Source organism: Arvicanthis niloticus, chromosome 15 (genome assembly GCF_011762505.2).
Source record: "Arvicanthis niloticus isolate mArvNil1 chromosome 15, mArvNil1.pat.X, whole genome shotgun sequence".
Classification (NCBI taxonomy): Eukaryota; Metazoa; Chordata; class Mammalia; order Rodentia; family Muridae; genus Arvicanthis; species Arvicanthis niloticus.
In genome coordinates this window covers 61,420,965-61,440,684 of record NC_047672.1, presented here as the reverse complement: position 1 = coordinate 61,440,684, position 19,720 = coordinate 61,420,965, and the positions used below count along the sequence as shown (strand labels likewise).

The 19,720-nt window shown below is 41.6% G+C and overlaps 1 protein-coding gene across 2 annotated transcripts; it reads right to left on the bottom strand.

The window, feature by feature from the left end:
- Positions 1 to 643: 643 nt before the first annotated feature.
- On the bottom strand, positions 644 to 17,368 carry Sri (sorcin). Of its 2 annotated transcripts, none has more exons than XM_076913101.1 (8): positions 17,209 to 17,368; positions 10,542 to 10,625; positions 8,727 to 8,796; positions 5,936 to 5,979; positions 4,920 to 5,067; positions 4,597 to 4,710; positions 3,714 to 3,772; positions 644 to 2,227 (listed from the first exon to the last, which is right to left on the bottom strand). In XM_076913101.1, exons 1-8 carry the CDS (start codon positions 17,212 to 17,214, stop codon positions 2,201 to 2,203), a joined length of 552 nt encoding a protein of 183 aa, XP_076769216.1. In that variant the 5' UTR covers positions 17,215 to 17,368; the 3' UTR covers positions 644 to 2,200. The 2 variants fall into 2 exon arrangements, with proteins under 2 accessions (XP_076769216.1, XP_034375512.1); XM_034519621.2 differs by lacking the exon at positions 17,209 to 17,368 and adding an exon at positions 11,503 to 11,652.
- Between the last annotated feature and the right edge of the window lie 2,352 nt (positions 17,369 to 19,720).

The following is a 19,720-nucleotide window of genomic DNA, read 5'->3' as shown; positions in this document are numbered from 1 at the left end:
GTAGATACTTCCACCCAACCAATGGACAGAAGGTGGGGACTCCTGTGGTTGAATTAGGGAAAAGCTAGAAGAAGCTCAAGAGGAGGGTGACTACATAGGAAGACCAGCAATCTCAACAAACCTGGACCCCTGAGATCTCTCAGACACTGAGCCACCAACCAGGCAGCATACAGTAGCTGATATGAGGCCCCCAAGATATATAAGCAGAGGACTGCCTGGTTTGGCCTCAGTGAGAGAAGATGCACCTAACCCTCAAGAGACTTGAGACCCAAGGGAATGGAAAGTCTGGTGGGATGGAGGTGGTGGGGTGGGGACATCCTCTTGGAGATGAGGGGGAGGGGCAGGTGGAGGATGTTTGGGATGAGGAACAGTCAGATCGTGGACCAGGAGGCAGATAAAGATTGGACTGTAAAAAAAATATTAAAGATTTTTTAAAAAAATTTGAAATGAAAGCCAGACTTACCATTGTAAGTCACAGCAGGAACTTCTCCACTTTGACATGTAACATGGGCACATAGTAAGTTAGGGATGAATGAACACTCATGAAATAACTGAATATATAAATATATGCATATATTATATATATATAAACACTATGTTTATATATATATATAAACATATATTTGTGAAATGAGGCTGAAGATGCGTATGAAATGTTTATTTCACCAGTTGATAAGTTAATCCTTCACTTGAATGGTCATGTTCACATTGTGCCAGAAACAAGACAGATACATTGCTATTGAGAGAAGACTGTTAACCATTGTTAGCTGCCAAACTATAAGAACCAAACACTGGGGATACTTTTTATATCAGCATACTTTTGCATACTCAGAATTACCTCAAGGGTAGGTAAGTAGTCTCTTATTTTCAAAGAGAAGGACACTGAGTGTCTTGTCCATACATAAAATGGCCAAGCCACATACATAGTAAGGCATTGCCAGCAAGCTAATGATTTCAACGTTTGGAAAAAATTTTCCTATTTGTATGTGTGTGTGTGTGTGTGTGTGTGTGTGTGTGTGTGTTAGCTATTAGAGAATAGTTGGAAATTTAGTGGGAAAGAAGACCCTACTCCCAGTAGGATCATTAATTGAGATGTTCATCTCAGTCCCTTTCTTGTGTATGTTTAAGATCATGAACAAACGACATTCAAAAATAAATACCAACAGTTTTTTAAAATGAAATCTGCTTGGTTTTACTTATTTTTTTTATTACTTTTTAATTATGTGCGTGCATGTATGTTTGTATTGGGGTATCTGCAGGTGAATGCAGGTGCCCATGGGGGGCCTGAGGCAGTAAAAAGTCACCCAACATGGGTTTTGGGAACCCTAGCCCTCCGCAAGAGCAGTACATGCACTTAACTGCCGAGCTGCCTCTCCTCCCCTAACATCTGCTTTTAAAATGAAAGCATACACATTATTAAATATTTTGGAGATACAGAAATATATAAAGGAAATTAAAGTCATGTGGAATCTCATTAGTCAAAAATAAAGCAGGATATTCTTATTTCTTCTTAGCCTTTTTCTGACAGTTTTAAACCTACAGTATTCGAGACCTTTAAGTATAATTAACAAAAGTTTCGCGTGAATGACAAAGAAGAACTTGGTGACAATATGTGCCACTCAAATGATCAAATGACCTCCTAAAATAGGCTTTTAGGAGGCAGACAGTAACCATTCAATATCTCCTGCTGCGCATAAAGGCCTCCAAGCAGTAAGTCCTAAAGCTTGAACTTTCTAGTATGTGGATTGCCAGGTTCAGTGGTTTGTTCTGAACCCTGTGGATCTAAGTCACTTAAGAATACCCCACACAAACTTTTAACCACATTCCTCAGGGAAAGATAAGAGCTAAGTCTGATGGAAATATTTCATATATCACAAGAAAATATATAATATGTTTTAAACATTTTCCATAGTTGTTTATATAAAAGAGGGTTGGGGGGGGGGCGGGGAAGGCATGATTGATAATGGCTCAGGAGGTTCTGACTGGTATAACAAGACTTGTCTTTAGATTATTAAACTTGGAAGGAATTTATTATCAAAATTAAAAATGAAGCTGTGGTTCTATATAAAGTCATAATCCCATTCAACGGTTGTCAGGGAGTGTCTGTTGGTGGAATCTGCACACAGCACTGAAGGCAGAGAGGAAGCAAGGGCAAGCTCCAGTTGGAATGTTGAATATATTCAGACAGCTTCCTCCTGAGTTAGACGGTCATGACACACTGGATGAACTGAAAGAGGAAACCAGTGTTACACTACAGTCTGCGAGGTACTGAGGGTGCCACAGCCTCTGAGGTGCTACAGCCTCTGAGGTGCCATAGCCTCTGAGGTGCCACAGCCTCTGAGGTGCTACAGCCTCTGAGGTGCCACAGCCTCTGTGGGAGGGTACCAAAACCTCTGAGGTGCCATAGCCTCTGAGGGTGCCACAGCCTCTGAGGGTTCCATAGCCTCTGAGGTGCCATGGCCTCTGAGGTGCCATAGCCTCTGAGGGTACCATAGCCTCTGAGGTGCCACAGCCTCTGAGGGTACCAAAGCCTCTGAGGTGCCATAGCCTCTGAGGGTACCATAGCCTCTGAGGGTGCCACAGCCTCTGAGGTGCCACAGCCTTTGTGGTAACATAGCCTCTGTGGTAGCATAGCCTCTGAGGTGCCATAGCCTCCCTGTGGGCAGCTTCCATTTTAGTTCTTTATCTTGGCATCAAGGGTAAACAAGAACAACCAAAAGTCCCATTTTTCTACGTTATGCATAAATGAAGGGTGGGAAGGTTCTTACTCGTGGGGGAGCTTTCTTTTGTAAAGTCTGATGAGTTTCTCACTTTATGGGAAGGAGGAATCCCTTCAACAGATAAAGAATGGAAATCCTAAATACTATTTAAGAGTCTGGAAACAGTCATGGTCAAAAGTACTTGCCCACAGAACAAATAAGCTTATACTGTCTTATCAACGGACTTCACACTGTGACTTTACAGGATGTGTATATGTGGTGCATGGTGTGTGTCAGGATGTATATATGTGGTGCATGGTGTGTGTCAGGATGTGTATATATGGTGAATGCTCTGTGTCGGGATGTGTACATGTGGTGCATGGTGTGTATTGGGTGCACATGCATGTGGATTATAAAGGGCGACCTCAATTGTTATGCCTCGGGTGCTATCCACCTTTTTTGAGTGTTTCCCATTGGCCTAGCATTCACTAAGCAGGCTAGGCTGGATGGTCGGCAAGCCCGGGAACCACGGTCTCTGCCTCCACAGTGCTGTGGTTACAACAGGGCGTCGCCACGCTCAGCTTTTCGCACATGTGTTCTGAGGACTGGCCCAAGACCCTTATGGTTATTTGAAACCAAGGTATCACCCAAGCATGAAAGAGTTGCCATTATCATGACATCCACTTTGCTCAGTCTCAGAGCGACCAGAGAACTCAGTTTCTAAGCTACTCAATCAGTGCAAAGGCTGGCCTGAATTTAAAGTAATCCTCCAGCCTCAGCTTGGATTACAGGCATGAACCACCATGTCCTATTATGTTTTCTGGGATTGTTGTTGTCTTGTTTTAGGCAGAGTCTCATAAGCGTAGCTCAGACTGGCTTGAACTCATAGCAATCCACCTGCATCAGCCTCCTGAGTGCATGAGCCACCATGTCTGCATTAATAACTAACTTCAGAAGGGAATCCCATTTCTGTACAGTATGTCTTCTACTTAGCCCTTATTTACGGAGACTTACATCATCATACGAGAAATTCACAACTCCTTGTTGACCAGAATCTCGTCTGCGAAAGCTGTCTGCAAAACAACATAGTAAAATGTAGGTTTTTAGGCTTCTCTAAACTCACTGCAGCTAACTATTTGGCATTGGGATCAAATGTCAATAACAAGCAAATTCTGCAACCACTCAAGGTAAGGTCAAAGAAAATACGTTAACAGTGACAGAGAGTGGCCATTGGTTATTTTCAATGTGGATTTAAGACAAATGACTGATCTCGGCTGGTAAAAGCAGTTTAGCTTTCAAGGCCCTTTAACTGTAAAAGCAGAAGATTTAGAACTCCGTCGTAGCATGCACACTGCTTAAGCAAGGCAGCAGATGGATAACAGATCTTGATATGATAAGTGGGCTGTGACCAAATATCCCACCAACTTCAGCCCTGCTGGCCAAAAATGGCTCACTTTAATTTTACTCTTTATAAATAATCCACAGTTGAGGAGAATTACTCATAACTGCACTCTGTGACAGATACTGTACAGCTCAGGCTGGGGCGGCAGCACAGTGGCTCAGAGCATGTGTGAGCCCTCCGTAGCCCCCGCACCACAAACAAATGTACTTACAAAACAGACAGCTACATCTGCAGCCTTTTAATAAAATGTATTACAATTACTCACTCATCTAAAAAAAAAAACTCTCTGAATAACATATTATGCTCCATTTGTTTAATAGTTGTGCTGAGGGTGTGCTAAAGCACCACCAAAACTATAAAAAAAAAAAAAACCAAAAAACAAAACAAAACAAAACAAAAAAAAACCTGGGCAGAACAGAAGTTCAGAGGTATGGAGAAATGACAAATGCCATAAAAAGGGGTCTTTGGTAATGCTGAATGGCTTCAGAGACAAACCTGTGAGGGCCCTCAGTTTGACGCAACAGGCGATGTAGTCATCAAAGGTGATCTTCCCGCTGGTGCTATATCGCTTTGCAACTGAATTCACAGTTTGGGGGCTCAACCTGAATCCTGGAAGGCAGAAAAATCACTCAGCTAGAAGACTGAAGGTTAAAAACACAACAACAACAAAGAGAGAGAGAGAGAGAGAGAGAGAGAGAGAGAGAGAGAGAGAGAGAGAGAGAGAGAGGGGGGGGGGGAGGGTTGGGGGAGGCTGTGTTCAAGGTGCACACACTTAAGAGATTTATCAGTTAAGGAGAGCTCTACTTGGTAATACAAACCCATCGTGGTCAGGGCCTTCTGCAGCTCCTGGGGATCCACTGTTCCACTCCGGTCGCTATCGAAACTGATGAAGTGTTGTCTCCAGCCATTCAGCACGGCCCAGAGCTCTTTGAATTCATTGAACCCCATTGTGCCGGACATATCTCTCTGGATTATAATTAAGGATGAGAACCGTCTCATTTCACACCTTTAATGGTTACGTGAGAGAACATAGAAGGGGAAATGCTCTTTCTGTTAAAATGGCAGAAAGACGCCCCACGTTTTAGAAAGCTAGTCTATATTTTTGTTGGTGTGACATAAGAAAACGCAATGATAAGTGATTAGTCAATGACTTATGGATTTAAAGCTCTGAATCCCCATTTTTACTGTGGGGGAAAAAAAGACCACTATGTGGTCTGAATAAGAGAAGACGATACAGTATTGTAAGCCGCCCTGTAAAGAGGTAATTTTCTTACTGAAATCAGGCAGCATTTCCTCGGTGCCCTAGGTTATGGGGTCTGATAGTCCCTTGGACTTCACCTGCAGAAAGTGAGCTTCAGTGGAGGAAAGCAGCACACTAGCCAACGGAGACTAACCACGGCCTGTCATTCTTGTGCACTTCCGTGCCTTGCTGCACTAACTCTAAGGCACACTCTCCACCCATTTCTCTTGCGAAAGGATCTCTGTCCCTCAGGCTAACCTCCAATTTGCAATAGGACACATGTTACCATCAAACTCACAGTCATCCTCCTGCCTCAGCATCCTGAGTGCTGGGATTACAGGCTTGAGCCACCACACCTATGGCACCTTGGGCAATCTTGAACAACCTGTCTTCTACTTACTAAACTTCCTGTCTGTTTCTTACACCAAATTACATCCGAACAGCTAGTTATTTCACAAAGCTTTTTGGTGGTTACTTGCAATTTTTGGAGTACTTGTTCCTTCATCCTGAGATGAGATTTTTTTTAGAAAGACATTTTTTTTTTTTTTAACCATGGAAATAAACACTCTAGACAACCATTAAGGTAAAGGATACATCCAACATTGAAACCATAAGGCGACAAGTCTCCAGGTTAAAAGCTGTTAAATCAAAGACAGTATATGAATCAATATAATTTCAAAATTTCACATTACATTGGAATCATTCAAATTAATTATGAATTCTGTTATGAATTCACTCTTTAAAACATGCTACTCAATTTGTATGGGACAGAGCTCGATATGTTTAGCTTATACCAATACCAATACTGTGGGACTCTGATGCAAACATGGTCCAGTTTCAAAAATTGCACTATCCATATATCTGCCCATGTTATAGATGCTCGTGGGAAGCCCAATCCCGGCAACCCCAAGATTCAATCACCTTGTAAATAAGGTTAGGGTCACCTAGCAGCCCCACTGTTGTTACTCCTAGTTCAGTCATTTCTTTAAGCTGTAGGACTCTGTGGACTCTTTAACAGACATCCAGCCACTCCTTAGTCGGTATGATCTGGAACTGTCTGAAGAACCTGTAGCAATACTAAAGTCCTGCAGACTGCTATCCCTGGCTGAGCAGACTATTGTGTAGACAGAATGCCATCATTCTCAAGCTAAGATGATCTTAGACTACTTGGCACCTTTAATAGCCAATAACTCTAACTTCTGCATCCGACCCAATGTTCTCTTACTTCATAGAAATACTCCTTACAATGTATCACTATGCTTCGCAGACCTCTAGCATCTACCGGGACTATAGCCATAAATATTTTAACAACTGAAAGCTCTGGGCCCCCACTTTGATGTAGTCTGTATACTTATCTTTCCACCAGAGGAAATGGCAAAGGTTCTTGCTCATGACTTTCTTTTATTCCTTGACTATACAGGTTCATGTGACTTGTTCCATCTCAGAACATGTCATTCAAGGTGACTTGAGTCCATGTTCCTGAACTGCAGTCCTTCATGTTTTGCTCAGAATAAACTATTTCTTTACTTCCTTTAAAGTGGACTCTATTCTATACTTTCAATGTGGTCCTGACCTTCTGACTGGGGTGGCATGTGCTCTCCAATACAGAATTTTATAGGGTGTTCTACTCTCAGGGTAAAAGCCAGAACCCCTACATAGATTTTCCCACTTCACCAACAACCAGGCAGTTGTTGGTATATATCTCCACAGGGTATATGTCACTTCCATAACTAAACCATGTTCCATCTGGGTCTTTCATATATACCATTCTATATGTTTGAACTATGCACCAACCTTCTCCCCATTGGCATCATTGTGGCTGGACTTTTGTTTCATCTTCAGCCTCAGTAACAATTCTGCAGGCTAACTCCTATCTAACTAGACCAGGTGCCTGCTGGTTACCACCCCAGTCTCAGCACTTATCCCAGGGACCTTCAGCAGGCAGGGCTCTTTCTGCATACCCAGTGTGACTGTCCATCAGAATATGGACTGGTTGATTGAAGGGATGAATGGCTGGGTGGTCTGAATTCTCACCCCCAGATGGAAGGAGCTGTAGTTTACTGTAGACGTAAGCCTCCCTTGTAAAGGCGAAGGGGGAAGGTAGATTATTATTTTTAATAGACTATTTTGGGTTTTATTGATATTTACAGTTGTATATAGTTTCAAAATTACCCACGTGGTGCTTTCCCTGTGCTGTGCTTCTGTTCGCTCTACCAGAATATCTCAGTTCTCTTTCCTTCCAGTAGAAACAATGATCCAGGCCTACTTCTCCCTGCTTCTGTCAAGTTTCTTGCAGAGGAACCACCAAAGTCAAGGAAAGGAAGAGCTGAATTTCCATTTTGGAGACGGGAACTCTCCCCTTCGAGCCCCCCTCTAAGGATGATTGGTTCTGATCTGTAGTATCTCATTTGCCCCTTCCCCTTTCAAGTCTTTGGCCTATGATCTGGAATCTGTGTTTAAAAGAGTGATGGCTGTCTAGTTAGTTTCTGTACTGTAGAACTCATGACATCCAGAAGTTGGGAGGTATATCATGGACAGTACAGGGAACTGAGCTAACTGGATCACATGGTCCTTATGTTTCAGGAAATGTGTTTCTCTTGTTTAGGACCAAGCTATACCACAAAAATTTCAAAAGCTCTTCCTTCTTCAACTAATTGCCCAACTAGGAAACAGTAATTGAGCATTGAAGCCACACAAAACAAGGCAAGGTAACACGAGCAACCCAGTGTTTTAAAGATGGCCTTCTAGAGAATACAGCACCTCCAACAGCTGAAAGCTGACACCGCAAATCCTTAGATATAAGTTCTAAACATAATGGGGCTGCACATACAACCTGCAAAGAACGGAGCAGAAGGCTGGCATGGAGTGAAAGCAGGAAGGGGACTGTCCTCAGCATGGACACATCGTCCCAGGTGACAGAAAGACTGACCTAGGCAATGCTATGGCCGACAAGTGTTTGTATTACCAGGTAGTTAAGCCCAGGGCCCAGAGATCAGACAGCAAGACTGGCCACTCTCTCAGGGCCGCCAGAGTTAGGATAGAACAGGCACTTGGCAGTCAGTGGTACATGTTAGCACTTAGCATTAAGGATACCTGACCTGGTGTATTCCATTTCAGCGCCCTAACTTGTCCTCTGTGTGGGAGGCCATGCAAACTGTTTCACTGGTTCAAATGGTCCTGGAATACAGGGAACTCGAATCCAAGAAATCTACTAACCTCTCTGGTAAACTGGAGTGGCCTGACAGGAGCCATGCTCAATTAACCTTTTAAAAATAATAGCTTGGTGGATGAGAAAAGTTCAGTTTCTTTAAAGGAACAATTGCAGTTCACAGCTGAAGTAGGAAGAATGAGTATTATTGGAAAGATCCTAAGACCACGGACTTACGTTTGTATCCTCCTGCAATGCCAGACTGCGTTAGACATCTCTGCAACTCGTCAGCATCAATTTGTCCATCCTTTAAACAAACAAACAAACAAACAAACACCAGGAAAGGAAATCAGGGAGGTGATTTACACTTTCAAGTCCTTAAGAAGCATTAACAAGAGAAAATAATTATATGTAGCATTTTTTAAAGTAATGCTTTTCAAAATTCAGTATTCTTCTTAGACTAATTCCAAAAATAATTCAATGGTGAGAGAATGTTTGTCATGGCAAACAGTCTACACTCAGATTGAACCAAGAAACTATCAAAATCAATCATTTTAAAATCAGTTAACGAAACTGTTTAAAAAACATATCCCTCCAACCCCCTTTTTGAAAGAGGAAGGAAATAGACTTTTAGGCATCAGTAAATACAAGGCCTGGTCCAAGTAGAAAGAGTCTCTTGGATCAATTTGACTCAGGAGACAGGGTTTTCTGAGCACAAATATATATAGAAGATATAAGATACCAATACCTACTTACTGGTTGATTGAGGTCAGAATAAGACACATGACATTTTTAGGGCTTTTAAATAAAATATATAAATCCAAGTTGGTGAGACCCATTAAGTTATAAATAGGAACAGGATCAATAATTTGCAAGAAGATGGATGTGTAGACTAGAGGCCAGAGCTGCTGAAAGCCAAGCTGGTGGAATCGCTTACATACTGAAGACACAGCAATCTAAGAATGCTTGTCCTGAGGTGTTCTGTGTCTTGTGGTTTCAAAGACACGGATCAATAACACCTTAAGTAGACACTCAAGAGTAAAGTCTCCCAGTCTTCGACTCAATTTTCCATTCAAATTCTCAGAGCTGCGTGTCTTAGAGTACCACTTCTTCCAAGGCGGCCAGAGGATTCTGCTTAGCATAGTCTAGAGCATGGGTTTTTGTTTGTTTGCTTGCTTGTTTTTTTTTTTTTTTTTTTTTTTTTTTTTTTTTTTTTCCAAATCATGATTTCATTCTTTCAGGCTCTTGTTTAAAACAAGTCTAAGGTGAATAAGTAGGAGAGACCCCTCTGGACATATCTGGATTACATCTACAGAATATTTACCAAACACACAGTGACCTTGCAAGCTCGGCACGTGTCCTTCCTCACAGTAGACATACACATCTGTCATACAACTGGGAGGGAGGAAGTGGGTCTTGGGACTAGCTGACCTGCATTCCTTCTGTAGGTCATCTGGCCACAACACCTAATAAGGACATAGAGAGTGAGCTCTGTAGGAGCAGCTGCACCTGGGGAAGAGGCTGCCTTCCGGATACTGACAGGAACTCTTGGAGGCTGATGGCTCTTTATGGTTCTTCTCTACCTCCTTTGTGGGTAAACGATTAGCTATCGAATTCAACTGAAAGTAGCTATCGTAATTGAGTTATAGAATAATTAATTACTAATACGTCTTTACATTGGGCAAGCCACGGTTTTATGTTCAGATCTTGAATTTCTTCTCTGTAAGCGGCCCTTGCTCTAGCCTGATAATACAGTCATAAAGGCATCTTTAAACTTTGTAGATCTTCAAAGTGTATTTATAATCCCCCTTTGGGTCAGTGGAACCCCAGTTCGATCACAAGTTTAGTTTTGAACTGATCTATTATTGATACACACAATACTCAGTCCACCTTTGATCAGATGTAAAATAATGTTTTGGTTTTCCTTTCCTTTTTCCTTCTCTCAAGGCAAAGGGCCTCATTCCCAGGGCACTGGAAATGCATGGTGCCACTGCATTAAATGCTAGCACAAACAGAATATAACAGTTCTTCAATAATAAAGGAAAGGCTAACCTGTCCAGCCACCGCCGCAAAGTAGCCATATAGTGGATCCTGAGTTTGTCCAGGGAACGTGGGCCCGCCAGGAGCCCCTCCATACTGTGGAAAAGAAATGTAAATGCATCAGACACAGAACTGAGTTTATTCTTTCATCATGCAAGGCTTTTGTGCAATTGTGTGACTTTCACAGGGTATGTCTCCCCCACCACCTCACACTCCAGCTCTGTGACCCACCACTTCCGTTGCTGACATTTAAAAGCTGGAAACTTTGTCTAAAATAAGTCTCCATGAAAGTGATGCCACTATATGCAAAGCCATTTAAAAATCCCCACTTAACTAGGTTACAGAGATCAATGTACCCAAAGCTAGCAACCTGGTAGCTAGGCTCCGGATTGTTTTCCTGTTAGTTTTTTTTTTTACAGTTTTGCGATGTTTTAAACGTACTTGAAGTACTAGGTAAGGCTGGAGTTAGTACAGGGCTGACAGGTGTGGCTTGGGAAGAACCGGGATAGCCGGGTTATATCTAAGATGAGGGTCCTTCTCTCTCTGACAGTACATCTCCGACATATGGTCTTCCTCTAGGACTTCAGCTCATTTCTCCAGACTTTCTGGATTCCATGTCACTTTCTTTTCAAGGGAGTGACCACAGAACCATTCTAGATCAAGATGGCTGTTGTTGCTTTGGGGACATTCAGAGAGAAAGCAGGAAGTCAACACCCAGCTTGCACTATCTCACGCCACATATCCAAGTCACCGAGTGGGCTTGCCGGGTCGCAGCTCACCCACCCCTGGCCCGGGAAAGGCCCTAGGAAGAGATGGGGAAGAAAAATGGAGTGGGGCCAAGGCTGGACATCAGGGTCCAGGCGAGCTCTCGGGGAGCATCTGGGACCGCCCACGGCGCCTCTTCCAGCATGTCCGTGGCGTCTTCCAGTCCCGGGAGCCGAGAGGCTGCTGTGCCCTCGCCCGCTGCACTTACCCCGCCTGGGTAGTACCCTCCGCCGGCGCCAGGGTGCCCGGGATACGCCATGGTGCAGACTGCGCCTCCGCCCTGTGTGTCTGCTGCTCCGCCCGTCCGCCCGGAGCCGCCCCGGAGCGCACCACACCGCCCCGCGGGGGACGCCGCTCGCCGCCACCCACCCACCCCGATCGCCCCGCGCCACCCCGCTCGCTGCCCGCTCCCTGCTGCCCCCTTGCTGTGTCAGCGCCTCGTGCGACCCACGGTCGGGCGATGACCCAGGACCCCAGATGAGTTTACATTAGGACCCATTCTCCCTCTAGGCCTAGTGGCACATTCCGACATCCACGCACAGCAAGGAGAGTTTTCTCTTCTTCCTCCTGGGCTATTTTGTGGAACATTTGTTATTTACACCGAGTTGTTGGATGGGGAGGATGGATTAAGGACGCGGTGCACAAATGTAGGGAAGGGAAAAACAATTCCAGTGGGTGAAGGAGACACTTTACAGAATCGGAAAGAACTTTGAAAACCCGATGAAACTTTGAATGAGGGTGGCCTGTTTCTTTGCCAACGGTTAAGCTGGGTGTAGGTCAGGGGCGATTGCTAGGCGTGGGTGTGTGGGGTGGGGTAGAAGAGGCATTTTCTAGGCAGGACAGCCTCACCCAGATCAGAAAATTGAATTGTTTAATTTTCTGGATGATTCAAATAGAAACAACTTTGGTGGTTAACCATACTGGAAAGGATGTGTAACTCACTTGGGTCGTTCAGAAGATGTTTCACAGTTTCTTCTTTGGTTTTTTTTTGTTTTTTTTTTTTTGGTGCAATTACAACAAGAGATAATTGTGTGCGCGCATTTGATTGTTAAGGACTGAACAGTGTTGTTTGTTTGTTTGTTTGTTTTTTATTGTTTGTTCTTCCACGTTCCTTTTGAGTTCCAGGCTCTCAGGCTAACCTCTTAGTGGCCTTGGCGTTGAGTCACCATGGCTGCCTGGGTTGTTGTTTGTTTGTTTGATTGATCGATTTTTTTTAGCGTTTTGAGAAACATCTTAATGAACAAGACTGGTGTGAGACCTTGACTTTGACGTCTCTCAAGTTCTCTTTGGATACATAAACTCCAAAGAGGAAAGTTCTGAATAGTGAGAGACATTCCCATAGTCCTGCTGGTCACATGGTAAAGGTGTGGCCTGGCTTATGTCTGCTTCTGGAGATAAAATTGCTGTTTTCAAATACTATGGTCTTTGATTAGGCATTTTGAGGTTTTGTCCTGTATTTTGGAACTTTAATCAACTAGGTGATCCGGGCTGAACTCACACTTTGAGTTTAAGCTCTTTCAGGATTCAAGTTTGAAAACATCACAAAAAATACGTGTCGCTAATAAAGTTTTGTGACTAATGCAGGATTCGTCTTATGGATAAGTGAGTATACTAATTCTTACATTAGGAGTCATTAGACTAGTTACTCCTTCTCCCTTAAGGAGTGATTTTAATGGAGGGCTGTAAATGAAATCCTTACAATGATTGCCAACAAATTAGTAAGCGCTTGATGCTTTAGATTCAGGAAAAAAATTACGTGGCAACTAATAATGACAACAAAGATACACACACACACACACACACATATATAATTTAAAGTAATTAATGAGTGTCAGACCTTCAGAACACTTTGCATATTTGTGTAGTCCTCATAAAGTCCTGTGAGATAGATAGGTGCTTTTATTTATATTTTATTTATATTTTCCATCACATGCTCCCTGGAGCAACTTCTTAGCTCTCATAGCCTGATAGTATCTGAGGATAGAACAGTGTATCTGAGGATGTTAACAGTGTGACTGTGTTCCAGAGCAACTTTCTTTTATTCAATTTAATATAGTTAAAGAGTTGACTGTCAGAACAACTCTTTTTCTGTCTTTTAAGGTGTGAATATCATCCCTAGCTCTCAGATGTACTCCAAAAGAAGCAGGCCAGTTGTGGCCCTCAGGCAGTAGCTTGTAAACCATGGGCAAGCTTATGACTTAGGAAATATGACCCTTAGCAAACAATTTTGCTGGTTTTAAGATAAAGACTACTGTATTGGTAGATGAGTCACCGCAAGGAATGGTGACTTCCCCAGTGAAAGAGCCCGTGATTAAAATGGCTACGTTAGGATCTGCCCACTGGTCAATGAGATATGAGAGGAAGACAGTGAGACCATGACTTTGCCTGTCTCTCACCCTGTGTATGCTCCAGGAGTAGCTCGTGTATGCGGTATGACGGGCTGTCCTTTCAATGTTTATTCATGCCACACAAACCCTTTTATTCATAGACTGAGCATTATAGAACCCAAGCAATCCATGAAAGGATAAAGATTCAGTATCACTGTGGCAAAACTGAAGTGTGATTGTCTTTCGTGGTTTCCATATTTATTTTCACAGACAGCATGGAGATGGAATGAAGCGGGCAACTTCTCACATTCTTGGCATGTGCCGAGTGTCATGTTAGATGTTTCCTTATGGCACTCCATCATCATCAGGAGATGTAATTATATCTTATAGATTACAAAAATGAGTAGCAAGTAACTTTCCCAAGGTTACCTACCAGGTTTTGACTCTCAGTATAAATTTAAAGCTTAAGTAAAAAACAGACTATAAAAACACTAAGCCACGCTCATGCTTTTCCCTATGGTAGAGCTTCCTGAGGCATTAGAACAATACAGGAAGAGAACCTGAGAGAGAGAAAAACTTTGCAAAGATCCTCATGTCTGCTTTCCCAAGATCAACTTACCTCATCCTGAAGTAGAGCCTATAGGAAGATGATAACCCACCCCCTACCCTGTTTCAATTTAATTTTGAATCAAATTAAAAACCCCTGTGTAATAAGGTGACATTCTTATCCCTATACCTCCAAAATGTGAGTCTTAGATACAGGCACTACCATTCCCGAGGCTGGCTACCAAGGTGCAGCTATCTAAAGACATCCAGAGACCCACTTGCAACCACATGGAATTGATGGGCTATAGACACTATAACAGCGCCAGTCCTGCTGAGTCAGAACTGAAGGATCTCCACAACACAGGGCAACAACAGATAACTTGGAGGAGCCCCATTAAGGATACAGGTTTATGCTTGCCTCTACAACTTTCTCTAAGGACTAAGCAGGTCTGCTTTGTCTTTGAGATCAGACTGGGTCATATGCATTTGGGATGGATTTAAGCGTCCACAGCTTATTCGTGTAACCATCACCATATTTGGGACCAGGGAGTGTTGAATGATTATTATATTAATATAGATTCATAAAATTAGTACAGTAACAGTTACTCATTAGCCAGATAATTCCTCAAACCAGGGAGACTGTGACTTATTACAACTGCCATGAGCCAACTACTGAGTCATTAGTACATTGTAAACCTCCAAGCTGGTCAGGCCTCCTTCCAGAGACCACACTCGCATTTTACTTGCATTTTTTTCATCCTTTCTTGGTCCAACTCTCTTCTCCTGATGTCTCCTTGACTTCTCCTTGTGGCTCCCCTCCTTTCTTCCTGTCCTTTTCTCTGCCTTTCCTAGAATCGGAAGTCCCATCGTATTCTCTAGAAGCTCTGTATTGGCTCATTGGCTTTTATTGGCAAGGCAGAGAATGAATGAGGAACAACGTTTATACAAACTTGGGACAAGACTGAAACCAGATAATGGGATAAAGTGGTCAGCATTTGAGATAATACAAGGGTAAACTTTACACAGTGTACAAAAACATTTCGCCAACAAGGAAGAGAGGGGAAGAGTGTGCTGGCCTCTAATCCTAAGTAAAAATTTGCTTATGTTTAACAACAGAGGTGCATGAGAACCAGTGTTCCTAACTTTGGTCTTCTGTATACAGTGAACCCTTAAGGGGGCCGGGTTCTATCCACAGGTTGTCTGCAACCAGCAATGTATTCTTCTGAAAGAGTGACTTTAAGCCTCCTCCCAGGCAGACACTCAGTGTTCTTGTGAGAAAGACCAAGCCTAAAGCCAGGGTAGAACTTGAGGAAGGAGGACTGGGAATATCCCATCACTTCCTTAGTCAGTTTATCCTGTCATTCTTGAGGTCACAAGATCAGTACAGAATCAGGATGGGAAGTGATAAACCAGGCCATGGGGGGAAAGAAGAGACAGTCTCCATCCATGCCATTGACATGGGGGACAGTCAATGAGTGGGGAGAGAAAAAAAGGAAAAAAAGTTACAAATTATGGCTCAAGAGAAGGAAGAGTAACTGCTTGTAACCTAGGATCCTGGAAGAATACATGAGGCTGACACCTAAGTCAGCAGTAAGAGATTTCATTTTTGCATTTCTCTAAGTAATATTTTTGGAATTATGTGATGTAATCACACTATTCCTCCCTTCTTCCCTTCTTGTTCCTATGTGCCCAGCCATGCTGGCTCTCAAATTCATGGCCTATTTTTCTTTAATTTTTGATATAAACTCCCTCTCTCTCCCCCTCCCCCACTAAATATATAAATAGAAACCTCACCTCAGCTCAGGAATCATTCCAAAAGAAGACCAGAAAGATTGTTAGAGCCAGAGGAACAGAAATGATTCTGTGAGATTGCATCTCCTAGAAATGTCAGAGATTCTATACGCATGAAGTCTTACCAACATTGCTGCCTAAACAAGACTGAAAAACAATAACTCACCAATAGAGGCACTAACACAGAAGGGGACACACCAACAGACATGCTAGCATAGAAGGGGGAAATCTCATGGGGCCTGAATCCGAGGCAAAGGATTACAAAAGAATTACAGGCAACTGAGAAATGGGAGAAAGGCTTCCCCAGGGAAGAGCATACCAATTGGTTATCTAATATCTGTCAGTCAGCTCTGAAATCGTGTGCATACAAGTAACATTGTATGGACTGAACCATAAGTTATTTTTAAAACAAAAAATGATGTACTTCTTGGACAGACATTAGGATGCTAGCATATCATATGTGAAGTATTGGGCTCCATTCCTAGCAATAAGGAAAAGAATATTTCTTAGGTTATATAAAACTTTTACAGAAGTCCCTTATCTACTTTCATCTAGAGGGAAGACAGTAAAGCTGGGAAAGGAAGCTTGTTTAGTTAACCTTGATCCCATTTCTGTATTTTGCTTGAGAAGCCAGAAATTATAACATTACTATTTTGGCAAGTGACGTTTCAGTTAAGGTAAAATTGAATGCACCATATAAACTATATCATTATACATGAAAACAAATAGATAGCTAAGATTCTACAAAGAATAAACCAGACTCCATCTAAAGCATATCAGAAGAACTAGATACATCACCTTTAGTTACATTGCATGCTTTATTGAATTTGCTAGAACTATTGTTTCATGAAAGACCGTGTGCTGGTTCTATCTTTTAAAATGAAAAGGGCAACTTTCAGGTGAAAAGACAGATGTGAATTCTTTGGAAACCAATGGGTTACACAGCTCAAGATTCTTTGAATTTCTCTTACGTTTCTCAGTGGAAATCCCAAGGGTGAGAATACTTTTTTTTTTTCATTTTTAAATTATTTTCTTCACCATAATTGTTAATTTTAAGCTTTATTCTTATATTTAAGCCACTCTCTAGAGCACTCAGAAAGTATTTTATAAAAATAAACTTCACAGACATTCAGCCTGAGAAACTGTATGCCACTAAAATCACACTTTAAGAACCTTTTCATCCTGGTAGTGAAATTGGAAACACAAGTTGCAAGGAACTGTCTAATGGTAAATTTGTAGTTTTTACTTACCTGCATCTTGAAGTGAGGCCTTACAGGTAGAAGTGGTGATTCTTAGAGCCCTGTGTTCCTGCTCGTTGACCTCACAGCTATAGAATAAAGAAGTCTGAACCTTAACAACCACTTCCCTCTTGACCCTTGGTAATCAGTAACCAACTATTTTTTTCCCCAGGTTTTAAAACATTTATTGTCATGGCGGAAAGTGGACTAAGCTATACCCCCTGTTCTAAGGGTGGGCCTGAGGTTAAATACCTTTTGCAGGAAGGAGGAGGGTCTGGGAAGCAATGCTTAATTGGCTCCACCCTCTGGCCTTTAGGTATCTCATTAGTATGGAGATCTGTCTAGAGACTGTGGCCTAGGACCCTGAAAGGACAGCATGGTTTCTGTCAAGCACTGGCTAGAGATAGCTGGAGACCCAGCAGGTTGGAGATCCACAAGTTTCCCTGCAAGGGACAGCATGCATTTCTCCATGCTCCCAGTAACCAACTATGACCACATTCAGACTTCTCATAGGAACTAGTGAGTTTCTTATGAAATACACTTGCTTCAGTGACAAAAAGAAAGATCTTAGCCAGGACAAATAGAAGCCGGCAGCAACAGTATTTACACACACACACACACACACACACACACACACACACGTTGATATTAGACACACTGTTCCAATTATTACCTCTATTTTAAAAAAATCTTCTGGAGATCATAAAGCTGGGCACTGTAGCAGAGATGGTGGTGAGAGCTGCTCTCCCTGGCTGCTGAGAGCTGAATCTCAGGGATTTTGTCAGCTTGTCATTAAGTAGAAATAGTATTATAAGTTCTTTAAAAAAAAAAAAAACCTCAACCTTCTGTTAGTCAAAATAAAAATATGCATGGAATTATGACATTACAGATTAACTGTTTGCATCATAAAAGCCAATATAAACCAGTATAAACCACTATAAACCAGTATTGCTGTTTGAAATTATTTTCCAAGTTCCTAAAGCTTATCCTGTTCCCTCCATAAATGACGGCACTGTGTTTGCTGAGCGTTTGTTTCTGAAAGCGAATCCTTGCTGCACCTTGGTCTTGCTCTCCTGGAGCTGTATCAGTCGGAGTTATGCACTCTCCTCTGTGTAGTTTCCAAGAACATGAGCCATTCCAGTTGCTTGAGATTTCCAGAAATTAAAACAACCTTAAAGTCTTCAAAAACATCAGTTTTGCTCGATTACAACTATGGCACCCAACTCAGAGATCATGACACTCTGTTAGTAGCTTGGACTTTGAATGGTAGGAACACGTATACTACAAAAATCTGTTCCCATTATAAATGAAACGCTTTATTGCAGAAACATTGGAGAAAATGTTGATAGACCACATTAAAGTTCAAATTGTATATCTTCAGTCATTTTAGAATACATTGAATAAACAAAGAAAATGTTCTCCCAGAATTTAAGTTTTCTCAACTAGTTAAAGCCTTGACTTGCTTTGTGAAAAGTTACTTACTCTCACTTGCTATGAGAAAGTGTTATTTGGGCTTAGGTTTAAAATACAAAGTTAAATTCAATGAGTTGCAGGATTTCATAGGAATAATGAAGAGTCATATAATCATCAAATCTTTGCAAAATGTTAAAAAATGCAGTCACCATATGTAGAACTAAGGCAGAAATAAGTCTTGGTTTAATGCAAGCATTTTCTGAAGACGAGAAATGGTGTAAGAGTAGTTCATTTATCAGATTAATTTCTCCAAACATTTAATGGGAAAGTGTTGGTGGATTGGGATATGACTCTATTAAGAAATCAGGATTAAATACCATGCACAGATAGGTTATCTATAGATACAAAAAAGCCTGAAATAAGCATATTATGTAAGAACATTTGACTATATGAAATTGACAGTAAAAAGTAGTATGTATTTTATTTGTAAATTGTGTATTAGATATCTGTTATGGATTATTTTGATGGAGATTGTGATCTATAGATTACTTTGGTAAGATGGCCATTTTCCCAATAATAATTCTACAAATCCATAAGCATCAGAACTTTCCACCTTCTGGTACAGAAGTCTTCAGTTTCTTTGTTCAGTGTCTTTAAGTTTTCATTGTATATGTATATATATACACATATATCTATGTGTATATATATATGTATATATACACAAATATATATTTCATTAAATATATATATATATATATATATATATATATATATATATATATATATAAATCATATTATCAGCAAACAAGAATACTTTGGCTTTATCCTTTCCTATTTGTGTCCTCTTTGTCTTCTTCACTTGTCTTATTTAATCTGGGTATGATTTCAAATGCTGCCCTAACAGGAGGGGGAAATGTAGGTATCTTGTCTTGTTCCCGATTTTAGTGGAAATACCTTGAGAGCTCTGCTGGTAATGTTTATGTCAATTTGATACTTGCTTTCTGGAGTCATTTTAGAAGTGGAAACCTCAATGGAGAAAATCTCCTCTCCAGATAGGACTTTGGCCAAGTCTGTGGTGGATTTTCTTGATTGATGTTTGATATGGGAGGGC